This window comes from Odontomachus brunneus, unplaced genomic scaffold, assembly GCF_010583005.1.
Source record: "Odontomachus brunneus isolate Ranch 3 - 2012 unplaced genomic scaffold, Obru_v1 Obru_scaffold_121, whole genome shotgun sequence".
Classification (NCBI taxonomy): Eukaryota; Metazoa; Arthropoda; class Insecta; order Hymenoptera; family Formicidae; genus Odontomachus; species Odontomachus brunneus.
Genome location: NW_022639571.1, coordinates 90058 through 105402, shown reverse-complemented (window position 1 = coordinate 105402; position 15345 = coordinate 90058). Strand labels below are relative to the sequence as shown.

Below are 15345 nucleotides of genomic sequence, written 5' to 3'. Positions count from 1 at the left end.
ATTGTTGCCATTAGCATTGGTATTCAAGGTGTTCGACCGACAACTAAAACCTTTTGAATGTTGTTCAGGGTCATGATCTTGACAACATTTGTTCAAGGCAATTGGAGACTGTTCCTAATATTTTCATTTCTTCAAATTTTACAGTGGAAACAAAAGTAATAATTTAAAATCATAGGATAACATGTGGAGTCCGATTGACTCTAAAGGATCATATGAAGATTACAATGCTATGATTATTAAAGAAATTTATTAATGGGATTTCACACGTGTGCTTCTTTGTGGCCCCGACGTAGCATTGTGACCTTCATGATCCTTTAGAGTCAATCGGACTCCACGATCGGATTACCCCATGATTTTAAATTATTATTTTTGTTTTCACTGAAAAATTTGAAAAAATAAAAATATTAGGAACAGCCTTCCATTGTCTTGACCTTGACAAATGTTGTCAAGATCATGGCCCTGAACAACATTCAAAAGATTTTAGCCATCGGTCGAACACCTTGGATACTAATGCTAATGGCAACAATATTGTAACTTTGAAGCTTTTAACTTGAAAGATACTTAATGAAAAAATATTTTATTAGTGTTTTGGAAAGCTCTCGAGGTAAGCTACAAGAATAATGAAAAATGGAGGTTTCTATTTAAGAAATTGAAGATAATCTTCAAGTAACTTTCAAACGACTATCCAGGGTCAAGTCAATTGCACCATCTTATGTCCCCCTCCGAACCATACAACTTTTGTTTGAAATATTTTTCCGTAATTTCCATATTTTTCGAGATATCTGCCTGGTTCGATTAAAATGACTCCCTATATATATAATACCGTAAAAATTGAAAAATATATGTCAAGGTAATTAATAAATTTCTGATTTAAACTGGCTTAATATGGATATCGATATAAATATATTTAATATAGGACAAGTTTATGACGCCCCACAATAAAACATAAAACTTTATAATCTTATTCTGGAAATTAATGTAAACAGAATATCCTAATTACAAATATAATATCGTAATGTCGTAAAATATATTACTTTTATCGCTCTTTCCAATATTCTGTATATTTTCGTGGATATATGCCTTCAGTTAGGATTCCGATCAATCATACTCCACTAGATATTAACTATTAAATGTAAATCTTTAATATATTTAACTTGTAAATTAGTTAATAAAGACTAGACCTTATAAACCAACTTTTTTCTTTTTGTAACAACTCGCATGGTATCTGTGCCTTAACTTTTGCTATATTTCCGCATACAAAGAAAATCTAACATGTATTATTAAAATATTATACGATAGTTTTGCGACATTGCAAAAATTATAATTTCAACTTTCTTAAATATTATATTTTTAACTTTCTCTAGTAATTATGTAAATTATGTACACGAAAGATAAACAAGGATTTTGAAGGAAGGCATGTATCAAGACAATTCTTATGTACATATTATTGGAATACTTTGTTTATGTTTACTGAAGTATATATACAATGTGTCTCACACTCCTCCGGGCATTTTGTGGAAACCTAGAACAGGTGAACATAAAAGTCCTATACCGTTGTGCGATATTCGCAATATTTATCGAGATATTAATAGTAGAAAACTCGTAAACGATCATGCAGAATATGTGGTAAATGAGTTATAGTAGCGACGACTGTCGTCGTGCACTTATACTTTAGGACAAATTGAACAAGAAAGTCCTCTACCACTTTCCAAATAATCACATAGGTTTTTAATTATTAATTAAAGAAGATTATTGCACGATTTTGCATGATAATGCACCCATTTTCTTTAATTAATAATTAAAAATCTATGTGATTATTTGCAAAATGGTAAAGGACTTTTTTGTTCAACTAGACCTAAAGTATAAGTACACAACGGCAGCTATCATAACTCATTTACCATATCCTGCATGATCATTCACCAATTTTGTACAAATAATATCTTGATAATTATTGTGAATATCGCGAATGGTATAGAGCTTTTATGTTCACATGTTCTACGTCCCCACAAAATGTTCAGAGAAGAGTGTGAAACACCCTGTATATGCGCCGTATTTCCAAAAACCGTATATTTAAACTGTTTCTTCCATAGTAAAATTACATTAAAATGCCATTTGTACAGCTTTCTATGGATGTAGAGGTTTTGTTTATTATTATTAGTACTCTTTAAGTAAAAACAGTGACAAGTACAATGTCTACAGATGAACATAAAACATATTTTACAACAGACATGTTCTGTTCTGTTTTTATTACTGAATGTGTGTATCCTCACAGAAAAAAACCATAAGAAAAAACTATCTATTTATCTACGGCGTTACAGTCCTCAAAAGGATCTTGGCCTCAGAAAGAAGCTTTCTCTACTCCACCCTGTCTACAGCCCTCGCTCTCCAATTGCGCATTCCTAGTTTATTGATATCCTCCATCACTGCACACAACCATTGGAATTTTCCCCTCGGTCTTTTGGTTTCTGTGGAGCTTTCGGAAACCGTCCTACATGGGTTGTTTTCCTTCATCTTGCTGACATATCCCAGCCATCTCAACCTACTGTACCTTTTGATGTATGTGACTATATCTAAGTCTCCGTAGAATTGGTACAGCTCTACGTTCTTCCTTCTTTTCGTTTTTCTCTAGTTTTCTTGCGCTTAGAATTTTTCTTACAATCTTCCTTTCAAAGCTTTCCAAGAATTTAACATCTCCTGTTTTTAGGATCCATCCTTCTGAACCGTATGTGATGGTTGATCTTATCAGTGTTTTGAAAATTCTTATTTTAGTGGCTCTTAGATCTTAATAGCCTTGCTACTCCAAAATAGATTTTGTTAGTAATCGATAATCTTTCTTTGATTTCCGATGTCTCATAGTTGTCTAAGGTTAGGACTGACACAAGGTACATGAACTGGTTCACCACCTCAAATCTGTAATTACCGATTTCTAATCATGGTCCTATCTTTTTAAGCTGTGTGATTTCTAGTAACTATCATGAATTTCGTCTTCTCCGCATTAATGACTAGGCCCACTCTCCTTGCCTCTTTCTCAACTGCCTCAAAGCTTTTCCTTACTACCCTAACGCTGCGTCCCGAAATGTCAAGTTTTTCCGCGTAACGAAGAATCTGTGAGCTCTGGTTTATTAATGTGGTTGATCCCTTGATGTTTCCTCTCCTTATTACTGCTTCCAGCACGAGGTTGAACAATAGTGGTGCTAGCCCGTCGCCATGTTTGATCCCTTTCTCTATTTGTATGTTTTCTGAGATTTTACCATTAACTTTGACTCCTCCTTTCGCGGTTTCCGTCATCGCCATGCACACCCTTACCAATTCATTTGGTATTTTTAATTCAATTAAAACTTTCCATATTGCATTTCCGTCTAAACTGTCAAAGGCCGTCTGGAAGTCGATAAATAGGTGGTAAGTCGTGATGTTGTGTTCCCAGAATTTTTCGAGGAAGTGTCTCATAATGAAGAGTTGGTTCACCGTTGGTCTACAACCGCATAAGTATTCATCCAATATTTCCTCATAAACCTTTCCTAGTTTTTCACGGATTATGTGTGTGATCATTTAACAGGCGGTGTTTAAAAGGGTTAATGCTCTGTAATTCTTACAGTTTGTAGTTTTCTTATCATATTTTTTCGTAAGTGTACATGAGTGCGCATTACATGTGATGCAGTAGAAATGTGAAAATGCTCCGGGTACTACGCATATTGAGATATTTAATATGTAAAAGGAGTTATTCGATCATATTTGGTACAAAATTACACAAACTGAATTTCTGTCAAAATGAGGCGATTTGTTACATTCATTTAGCGGTTATATATTAGTTATTTCGGTAAAAAAAAAATGTATCCGGAGCATTTTATAAGTATGTAGAACAAATTGCATGCATCACTTTAACGATATACCTTTTTATTTAACGGTTCGTAGGATTATGGACAAGGGATTTTTCGTTTTTGACGTCATCAATTCAATAGGACCGCAGTGACTGATGAGCCTTAAAGAAAAATTTTTCCAAGAAGATATTGAAAATTTTCTATTAAAATAAAAAATTGTGCAATTATTTAAAAATTATTTAAATATTGTGCAGTTATTTAAAAACTGCAAATACACTAAAATCCGTTAGTCCACTTTTGACTTGTGACGTGGCAGCCTCGGAGGCGCCCGTCCCAAGTAAAACCGTACCGACTTGGTGAATGTTTCTTGCGTATCGTGTCGCGAACGGCTTTTCGCGAACATTATCGGTTATCGCGTCCCGGCGTATTTATGTTTGTGAAAGTCTTTAGGACAAATATTGGAAGCGAACTTTGCGGGCGGAGCAGATTCGGAGGGTCTCGCGTCCCTAAATTTATGCCCCTCGGCTTCCCTTGTCGGCCACCAAAACTAAAGAAGCGGAGGACATCGAGGGACGAGGATTCAATCGTTTTTGTGCCAGTTTTTGTACTAGTTAAAACCAACAGACAGTGTCTAATCTGTGTAAAAGTATACTCCGCGAACATGTCCACTCATTACTAAAATCTGCTTGAAATTCCATAATTATATCTGGTTGTTTAAAAGATGGATCGGCCACATACATATGATAAAATATATTGTAAATTTCAACATGAATAACTGAATTCCTGGCTTTGCATTTAACGCAATGCTTTATATCATAATAATCCTGCTCAAAATTTGGTCCTACTAGTACAATTGTTAGGTCCCTTATGTGACGTAAAAGATTTAAGAGGATTTCCCAAGCATTTAAATCTTCCCTTTCTAAGACATTTAGTGCTATCATGTGAATAATACATTTAAATGCAAACATTTGAATTGAGTATTTAATAAAATTTGAATTGAGTATAGAAATATAACTGCTTAACAAAAATTCCTGTTCACTTTTTAGATCTGTAAAAAACGATTGCAAGATAATACTAAAGTGGTACAAGTCTTCTTATCTGCCACGATCATTACACAGACAGTATTCCTTTAAGAAAATCTATTGAAGTTTTTTAAAGTTACTTAATTTATTTTAAAGCATTTTGCAGTTTACTGACAGTTATAAAATGTGCAAGAATATACACTAGATTTGAACACGTTTCAATACAATTTTTAATAATCCATATATGCATTTTTTACTGTAATATTTGCATCCTATTTTTAAAATTATATTTTTATGTTGTTATTTTCCTACTCAAAATAAACGTACAATTTTAAGAAGTTTCTATGTATCTAATATATACGTTTATTAATACCAGTAACTATTAAATAAAAAACATCGCAAGTACAATGAAAAGTGCCTTTTATTAAAAATATTCATAATTCGCTTGTACAAACAATACATATTTTATATTATATTCAGTAATGTTATCAACGTAATACTAAAATCGTATACAAATATTTCAAATTGTTTAGTAAGGACTCGATAAAAGAAGTGTGTTACGATAGACAGTTACATAATGATTACGAAAATATACAGAACCAGTCTCCAAATCCCTCCATGGCCTCCAAGATCTTAAAGGATTTTGAGCACTATAGAGAGGTTGTATATACGAACCTATAATTTGTTTTAAAATAGACACGTTCTGTTCTGCTTTTTTTGCCGATGTGGTAGTTAAAATCAACGGACAGTGTCTAATCCCTGATAAAAATATGCTCCGCGAACATGTCCACTCATTATTAAAATCTGCTTGCAATTCTATAATAACATTTGGTATTTTAAAGGACGGACCGGCTACATACATATGGTAAAATGTATTATAAATTTCAACATGAATCACTGCATTCCTGTCCTTGCAAGAAACACAAAGTTCTATGTCATAATGATCCTGCTCAAAATTTGGCCCTACTAGTACAATTGTTAGATCCTTTATGGGAGATAAGAGATGTAAAAGGATTTCCCAAGCATTTAAATATTCTCTTTCTAAAACATTTAGTGCTACCATGTGTATAACATATTTAGTTTCAAATCTTTTTAGTGAATATAAACCAAAATTCATTATTCCATGAAAGAATGTTAACGGTCCTGATATATAATCACAGTAGAAATATTTAGAATTCATTGCAGCTATGTCAACTGATGCGCGAAGATTCACATATGATCCAATAAATGTATTCATGTCACTAAAAGGTTTTCTTTGATAAATAATATTAGTGAATTTTGACTCAGTGAATTCGCATAAAAAAGCTCCGATATTAATGTTGATATACAATGTAAAATGTTGGCATTTTGGCTTATGCAAACCTTGAAATTCCTGTATATGCTCACTGCAATAATAGTCCGAATAACACGTTTTGCAATGTTCCAAATTAATCTGTCTATGACAAATAGAGCATGATTTTGCAAAAAGAATCATTTGTTCTTCATACAGCTTTAGCTTACGTGGAATCCATTTTTTAATTGTGCTTAGAAATTGTTGTCTTAACGTGATCCAATTAGTTAAACTTAAAGCAGTCTCGGCGTATTTTATTCTCTCGTAAAAATCGGATTATATATTCACAAATCTGTACATGTTGTGGACGATGCATCAGTCTGTGTTCAAGAGTGCAATAAGAGATCATATCGCACAGATCACATGATATAAAATATCCATTGTTTACTTTCTTGCAGACGTGGCAAATGTTTTCGTGAAAGAAGCTATTATAATTATTAATATGTGAACGGATTCGGATATCGTTCACATCAATTACTTTAGAAAAATAACTCATGGTGGAATATTTTGTTTGACGTATGATATCAATTTAAAAATGAAGTGTGTAACTTCTTGTAATAGAAATAATGTAGTTGTCTGTCTACAGCAGATTTATAACTGAGCAGTTCACAATTCAGAGCTATATAGACGACTGTAGAAACGGCATTAAGAAGTCCTCTGTTTCGCTAGTTAATATTGACAAACTGTTTTGGGTATTTGAAAATGTAACGAAATACGAATAACTGTTATTGAATAGAATGTTGTACATAGCGCGCATGGGATACTTATAAATTGTTATTACATGTAACTTGTGTATCATGAAAAAAAAAATATATATAATACCGTAAAAATTGATATATATGTTAAGTTAATTAATAAAAATAAATTATAGCTCTAAACTGGCTTAATATGGATATCGACATAGATATATTTTATATAAGCCAAATGCATGACGCCCCACAATAGAACACAAAACTTTATAATATGATTCTCGAAATTAATGCGAACAGAAAATCCTAATAACAAATATAATATCGTAATATCGTAAAGTATATTTCTTTTATCGCTATTTCCAATATTCTATATATTTTTGCAGGTATATGCTTTCAGTTAGGATTCTGATCAATGATAATCCACTAGATATTAATTATTAAATGTACTTCTTTAATATATTTAACTTGTAAATTAGTTGAGAAAAACCTTTTAAACTAACTTTTTTCTTTTTGTAACAACTCGCATATTATCTGTGCCTTAACTTTTACTATATTTCCGCATATAAAGGAAATCTAACATATAATATTAAAATATTATATGATTGTTTTGCGACATTGCAAATATTATCATCTCAACTTTCTTAAATATTATATTTTTAACTTTTTCTAGTAATTATGTAAATTATGTACACGAAAGATGGAGCAAGGATTTTGAAGGAAGACATGTATCAAGGCAATTCTTATGTACATATTATTGGAATATTTTGTTTATATTTACTGAGGTATATATATGCGCCGTACTTTCAAAAACCATATATTTAAACTGTTTCTTCCATAGTAAAATTACATTAAAATGCCATTTTTACTGCTTTCTATTGAGGTAGAGTTTTCATTTATTATTATCAGTACTCTTCAAGTAAAAGCAGTAACAATGTCTACAGATGAACATAAAACATATTTCACAACATAAAACATATTTTACAACAGACATGTCCTGTCTAAACTGACTATAACTGTCTATAACTGACATATTCTGCTTTTATTACTGAATATGTGTACACTTACGGATGAAAACCGTAAGAAAAAACTATTAATTTTTCTGCGGCGTTACAGTCTTCCAAAAGACCTTGGCCTCAGAGAGAAGCTTGCTCCACTCCACCCTGTCTACAGCCCTCGCTCTCCAATGGTGTATTCCTAATGTATTAATATCCTCCATCACTGCGCACCACCATCGGTGTCTTCGCCTCGGTCTTTTGCCTTCTGTGGAGTTTTCGAAGACCGTCCTACATGGGTTGTTTTTCTTCATCATGCTAACATGTCCCAGCTATCTCAACCTACTGATTTTGATACATGTGAGTATATCTAAGTCTTTGTAGAATTGGTACAGCTCTATGTTCTTCCTTCTTCTGTACTTGTTTTTCTCTAGTTTTCTTGCGCCTAGAATTCTCCTTAGAATCTTTCTACCGAAGGGTTTCAGGCATTTAGCATCTCCTGTTTTAGGATCCATGCTTCTGAACGGTATGTGATAGTTGGTCTTATCAATGTTTTGTAAATTTTTATATTAGTGACTCTCGACAAATCCTTCGATCTTAATAGCCGTAGTACTCTAAAATAAGTTTTGTTGGCAATCCCTAATCTTCTTTTGATTTCCGATGTTTCATAGTTGTCCGAGGTTAGGACTGACTCGAGGTACGTGAACTGGTTCACTACTTCAAATCTGTAATTACCGATCTCTAACCATGGTCCTATCGTTCTTTGGGCTGTCTGATTCCAGTAATTATCATGAATTTCGTCTTCTCCGCATTAATAACTAGGCCCACTCTGTTTGCCTCTCTCTCAATTGCCTCAAATCTTTCTCCCACTGCCATAACGCTGCGTTCCGCAATGTCAAGGTTGTCCGCGTAACGAAGAATCTGTGAGCTCTGGTTTATTAATGTGGCTGATTCCTTGATCTTTCCTCTCCGTATTACTGCTTCCAGCACGAGGTTAAACAGTAATGGCGCTAGCCCTTCACCATGTTTGATCCCTTTCTCTATCTATATAATTTCTGAGATTTTACTTTTAACTTTGACTCTTCCTTTCGCGATCTCCGTCATCGCCATGCACAACCTTACCAATTCAATTGTTATTTTTAATTTAATTAAAGCTTTCCATATTGCACTTCCTTCTAAACTGTCAAAGGCCATCTTGAAGTCAATAAACAGGTGGTAAGTCGTGATGTTGTGCTTCCAGAATTTTTCGAGGAGATGTTTCATGATGAAGAATTGGTCCACCGTTGACTTACTTTCTCTAAAATCGCATTGGTGTTCACCCAATATTCTTTCCTCGTAGATCTTTCTTAGTTTTTTACGAATTATGTGTGTGATCACTTCATAGGCGCTGTTTAAAAGGGTTAATGCTCTGTAATCCTTACAGATTGTAATGTCCCTCTTCTTTGGTACGAGGTGGATGATTCCTATGGTCTAGTCATCTGGCAACTCCCTTTTGCACTTCCAGATGCTAGCGATAATCTTATGTAGTATCATTGCTGTTGTCATGCCCGAATGTTTTATCATGTCTCTGGAGTGTTTTTATCAAGAAAAAACTACTGAGAATAATATAGGAAAACTGTTGAAGCACTATTGAAAAATATTGGAAGACAACTGTATACGTATTATAACACTATTGGAAAACTATAGCAACCTATTCGTTAATTTAATAAATAAGTTTAATATAAGTTTTCAATTGTTAAAATAGTAGTATTTTCGCTAATCGACAAAAATACTACTGTTCTCAGTAATTTTCTTATCACATTTTTTCGTAAGTGTACATGAATGTATGTACATTACATGTGATACAGTTATAGAAGTATAAAAATGCTCCGGATACTACGCTTGTTATGATATTTAATACGTAAGAAGGAGTTATTCGGTCGTATTATAACAAAATTACACAGCTGACATTCTATAAAACGAGGCGATTTGTTATATTTATTTGGCGGTTATATATTAGTTATTTCGGTAAAAAAAATTGTATCCAGAGCATTTTATAAGTATGTAGAACAAATTGCAAGCATCATTTTAATGATATACCTTTTATTTAGCGGTTTGTTGGAATTATGGACAAGGAATTTTTCATTTTTGACATCATCAATCCAACAGAGCCACAGTGACTGAAGAGTCTTAATGAAAAATTTTTCAAAGAATATATTGAAAACATTTTATTGTTAAAATAAAAAATTGTACTTATTTAAAAAATTAAAAATTATTTAAATATTTTGCAATTATTTAAAAACTGGAAATAGACTAGAATCCGTTAGTCCACTTTTGACTTAAATGGTTTTTGTGCCAATATGTTAGTTAAAATCCACAGACAGTGTATAAGCCGTGATAAAATTATGCTCCGCAAACATGTCCACTCATTAGTAAAATCTGCTTGAAATTCCATATCTACATATGGTTGTTTAAATGACGGACCGGCTACATACATATGGTAAAATGTATTATGGTAAATTTCTATATGAATCACTGAATTCCTGCCTATGCATTTAGCACATATCTTTATATCCTTATAATGACCCTGTTCAAAATTTGATCCTACTAATACAAATGTTAGATACTTTATGTAACATAAGAGATGTAAGTGGATTTCCCAAGCTTTTAAATATTCCTTTTCTAAGGCATTTAGTGTTACTATGTGAATAATACACTTAAATACAAACATCTGAATTCAGTAAAGTATTTAATAACATTTGAATTGAGTATAGAGATATAACTGCTTAACAAATATTCTTGTTCATTTTTCAGATTTGTAACAAACGATCGCAAGACAATACTAAAATGGTACAAATCTTCTTTTCTGCCACGATTATTATACAAACGGTATTGTATTTGAAGATGTAATACTCCACGAATATATATAACCGTTAAACTAAATAGAATATCGCAAATAAGCTCGTATATTTATAAGTTTTTATCACATGTAAATAGCAAAACGAGAATAACACACAACGAAGAGGAGAAAGTTGAAAGTTTTGAAACTATTGTTAATAATATTGAGAAAGTGAGAGTTTGAATTATTTTTGTTTTATGTATGTCTTACTGATAAATATTTGTACAAATTGTACCCAATTACGCATTCTAAGTAAAGCGCAATACTATATGAAAAAACATGTATTATATTAAATATTGTGAATTATGTTATATTAAAACTCTCTGAGTTAACTTTATATAGTTACCATTAAAGGAGACTTTTATACGCTAAGTAAAACATGTTTAAAATTTAATCTAAAATTTTATTATTTTGCAGTTCAGTTAGAGAAACTGTAATAACCAATATAATGTCGAAAGAGGTATTATTTACGATTATACTCAATTTTCCATATAACATATTTATGTATCTATTTTATACTTTTCTCTGTACTTGTTTAAATATAAGAGATAATAAACTATATTCCATTAAATATTATCTATCTATTATGTTGAATCGCATACTAACGGTGAATGTAAAATTTATTAGGCTTTTAAATTTTAATTTATAGTAAGCCCACCTTTTTCCTTTACAATTCATAAAACATTGTTGCTCTGATATGTCCACATCAAAATATTAATTCTTAATTAAAGGTAGCATGTATTGTTAAAGCATTGTGTGATCGTTGCAACGCTCATAGATTTTAACTTTTCTTATTTATTACGTAAATAAAATGTGCAAGAATATACAATAGAATTTAACACGTTATAAGACAATTTTTAATAATCCAAATATGTATTGTTTTTACTGTAATATTTGTATCATATTTTTAAAATAATATTTTTATTTTCGCAATTAAATTAAACGTAATATTTTAAAATGTTCCTATGTATCTAATATATTTGTTTATTACTATTAGTGACTATTAAATAAAAATATCGCGAGTACAATGAAAAGTGCCTTTTATTAAAAATATTCATAATTCGTTTGTATAAACAACACCTCTTTTATATTATATACAGTAATGTTATCAACGTAATGCTAAAATCTTATATAAATGATCAAAATCGTTTAGTATGTCCTTCATAAAATTAATGTGTTACGATAGACAGTTACATAATTATTACGAAAGTATACATAATCAGTCTCCAAATCTCTCCATGGTCTCCAAGATGTAAAAGGATTTTTAGCACTATGGAGAGGTTGTAAGTGCGAACTTAAAATTTGTTTTAAAATAGACACGTTCTGTTCTGCTTTTTCTGCTGATGTGGTAGTTAAAATCAACGGACAGTGTCTAATCCGTGATAAAAATATGCTCCGCGATGAAATATGTCCACTCATTATTAAAATCTGCTTGAAATACTATAATTACATTTGGTCGTTTAAAAGACGGTCCGGCGACATACATATGGTAAAATTTATTATAAATTTCAACATGAAGCACTATATTCCTCTTCTTGCAGATACAACAAAGTTCTATGTCATAATGATCCTGCTCAAAATTTGGTCCTACTAGTACAATTGTTAGGTTCTTTATATTACGTAAGAGATGTAAAAGGATTTCCCAAGCATTTATATATTCCCTTTCTAAGACATTTAGTGCTACCACGTGAATAACGTATTTAAATTCAACCGTCACAAATAAGGATGAAATAAGTGGTTCTACTAAACCAGCATTCTTCATTCCATTATAGAATGTTAACGGTCCTGATACATAATCACAGTAGAAATATTTAGAATTCATTGCAGCTATTCTGGTGCTTCGTGCGGCAGATCTCGCATATTTTGTAATAAATGCATTCATGTCATTAATAAATTCTTCTCGAAGTTGAATAAATTTTATCACAGTTAATTTGCATATAAAAGCTCCGATATTAATGTTGATATACAACATAAAAAGTTGGCATTTTGGCTCATGTAAATCTTGAAATACCTGTATATGCTCACTGCAATAATAGTCCGAATAACACGTTTGGCAATGTTCCAAATTAATCTGTCTATGACAAATAGAGCATGATTTTGCAAAAAGAATCATTTGTTCTTCATATAGCTTTAGCTTACGTGGAATCCATTTTTTAATTGAGCTTAGAAATTGTTGTCTTAACTGAATCCATTTAAATAAACTTAAAGCACAGTCTCGGCGTATTTTATTCTCTCGTAAAACTCGGATTATATATTCACAAATCTGCATATGTTGTGGACGATGCATCAGGCTGTGTTCAGGAGTGCAATAAGAGATCATATCGCACAGATTACATGATATAAAAGATCCATTGTTTACTTTCTTGCAGACGTGGCAAATGTTTTCGTGAAAGAAGCTATTATAATTATTAATATTAATATGTGGACCGAATTCGTTCACATCGATTACTTTAGAAAAATTACTCATGGTGGGATATTTTGTTCGACGTATGATATCAATTTAGAAATGAAGTGTGTTGCTTCTTGTAATAGAAATAATATAGTTGTCTGTCCACAACAGATTTATAACTGAGATGTTCACAATTCAGATCTATAGCAGACTACTGTAGAGGCGACATTAAGAAGTCCTCTGGTTCGCTAGTTAATATTAACAAACTGATTTGGGTATTTGAAATTGTAACGAAATACGAATAACCGTTATTGAATAGAATGTTGCGCGCATTGTACTAGGCGCGCATGGAAACCTTATAAATTTTTATTAATTGTAACTTGTGTATTATGGAAAAAAAAAATATATAATACCGTAAAAATTGATAAGTATATGTAATTAATAAATTACAGTTCTAAACTAGCTTAATATGGATATGGATATAGATACATTTTATATAGGCCAAATGCATGACGCCCCACAATAGAACATAAAATTTTATAATCTCATTCTCGAAATTAATGCGAACAAAAAATCCTAATAACCAGTAATATCGTAATATCGTAAAGTATATTTCTTTTATCGCTATTTCCAATGTTCTGTATATTTTTGTGGGTATATAATTTCAGTTACGATTCCGATCAATCATAATCCACTAGAAATTAACTATTAAATGTAATTCTTTTATATATTTAACTTGTTAATTAGTTGATAAAGACTAGACCTTTTAAACCAACATTTTCTTTTTGTAACAACTCGCATGGTACTTGTGCCTTAACTTTTGCAATATTTCTGCATCCGAAGAAAATCTAACATATGTTATTAAAAAATTAGGTAATGGTTTTGCGATATTGCAGATATTATAATATTTCAACTTTCTTAAATATTATATTCTTAAGTTTCTCTAGTAATTACGTAAATTATATACACAGAAGGTAGACCAATGATTATGAAGGAAGACATGTATCAAGGCAATTCTTATGTACATATTGTTCGAATAATTTATTTATATTTACTAAGAGGTATATATATGCGCCGTATTTTCAAAAACCATATATTTAAACTGTTTCTTCCATAGTAAAATTACATTAAAATGCCATTTTTACTGCTTTCTATTGAGGTAGAGTTTTCATTTATTATTATCAGTACTCTTCAAGTAAAAACAGTAACAAGTACAATGTCTACAGATGAACATAAAACATTTTACAACAGACATGTTCTGTTCTGCTTTTGTTACTGAATGTGTGTACCTTTACGGAAAAAAATCATAAGGAAAAACTATCTATTTATTTATGACGCTACAGTCTTCAAAAAGACCTTGGCCTCAGAGAAGCTTCTTCACCACTCCAGCCCTCGCTCTCCAATTGCGCATTCTTAGTTTATTGAAAATCAAACGAACTTAACCCGTAAGTGAAGTTCGATCGAAATTATATGAAGAGCCTTGTTCGAGGAGATTACAATATGTAATTTTTTAGAGCGCAGGTAACTCTCGAGTTTTCTTGTAAGTTGTGTGTAAACATCTGTGTTCTAGGAATATTGTGAAAATACGTATTTATTCTATCACAACTGTCGGGACATAGAACAAAAGAAACGATTAAGCGCAAATGTAACTAAATACATACGTATGAAAAGAAAAAGTACACTATAAACGGAAAAAGAAATTTGTAGGAAGTAAAAAAACTTAACTCTATTTAACTACCGCCCTGGCGAAAGAAAAATTTTGGGATATCGGGCGCTTATAAAATTTAGCAAAAATTGTAGAGCCAGCTGATCAACCCGCAGCTTTCCGAATCGATTCAAAGTCGAGACTACTAGCGAAAGCTGCAGAGAATGACGCATGTCGCGTCGAATGAGACGAGAAAACAGAAACATCAATATCGCATTTTTGTAACACTGAACGGATCCATCGACTGATTGTTTGAGCAAATACTTTCTTATGGAGCTTTCATATCGCAAGGTACAAACTTCGATTGTTTCCCCGTAACCTAGACGTTATCAGTAAATATTGGATCACAGTATTTGCAATTAAATTAAAGATAGCATGTACTGTTAAAAAATTGTATGATCGCGTTGCAACGCTCATAAATTTTAACGTTCTGTATTTATTACGCAAATAAAATGTGCAAGAATATATATATTAGATTTTAACACGTTTCAAGACAATTTTTAATAATCCAAACATGAT

General features: G+C 31.7%; 1 protein-coding gene across 3 annotated transcripts in view; it reads right to left on the bottom strand.

The window, feature by feature from the left end:
* Positions 1–5243: 5243 nt before the first annotated feature.
* Positions 5244–15345, bottom strand: part of LOC116849622 — a 15844-nt gene continuing 5742 nt past the window's right edge. The window contains exons 1-3 of one of the 3 annotated variants that reach the window (XM_032826949.1): positions 12744–13314; positions 6203–6212; positions 5244–5656 (exon numbers count right to left, since the gene is read on the bottom strand). In XM_032826949.1, coding sequence (XP_032682840.1) covers positions 5370–5656; positions 6203–6212; positions 12744–13199 — 753 coding nt within the window. In that variant the 5' untranslated portion in view covers positions 13200–13314 and the 3' untranslated portion in view covers positions 5244–5369. Of the gene's footprint in view, positions 6213–12743; positions 13315–15345 lie in introns of those variants that run through there. The other 2 variants (XM_032826950.1, XM_032826947.1) reach the window with 2 other exon arrangements.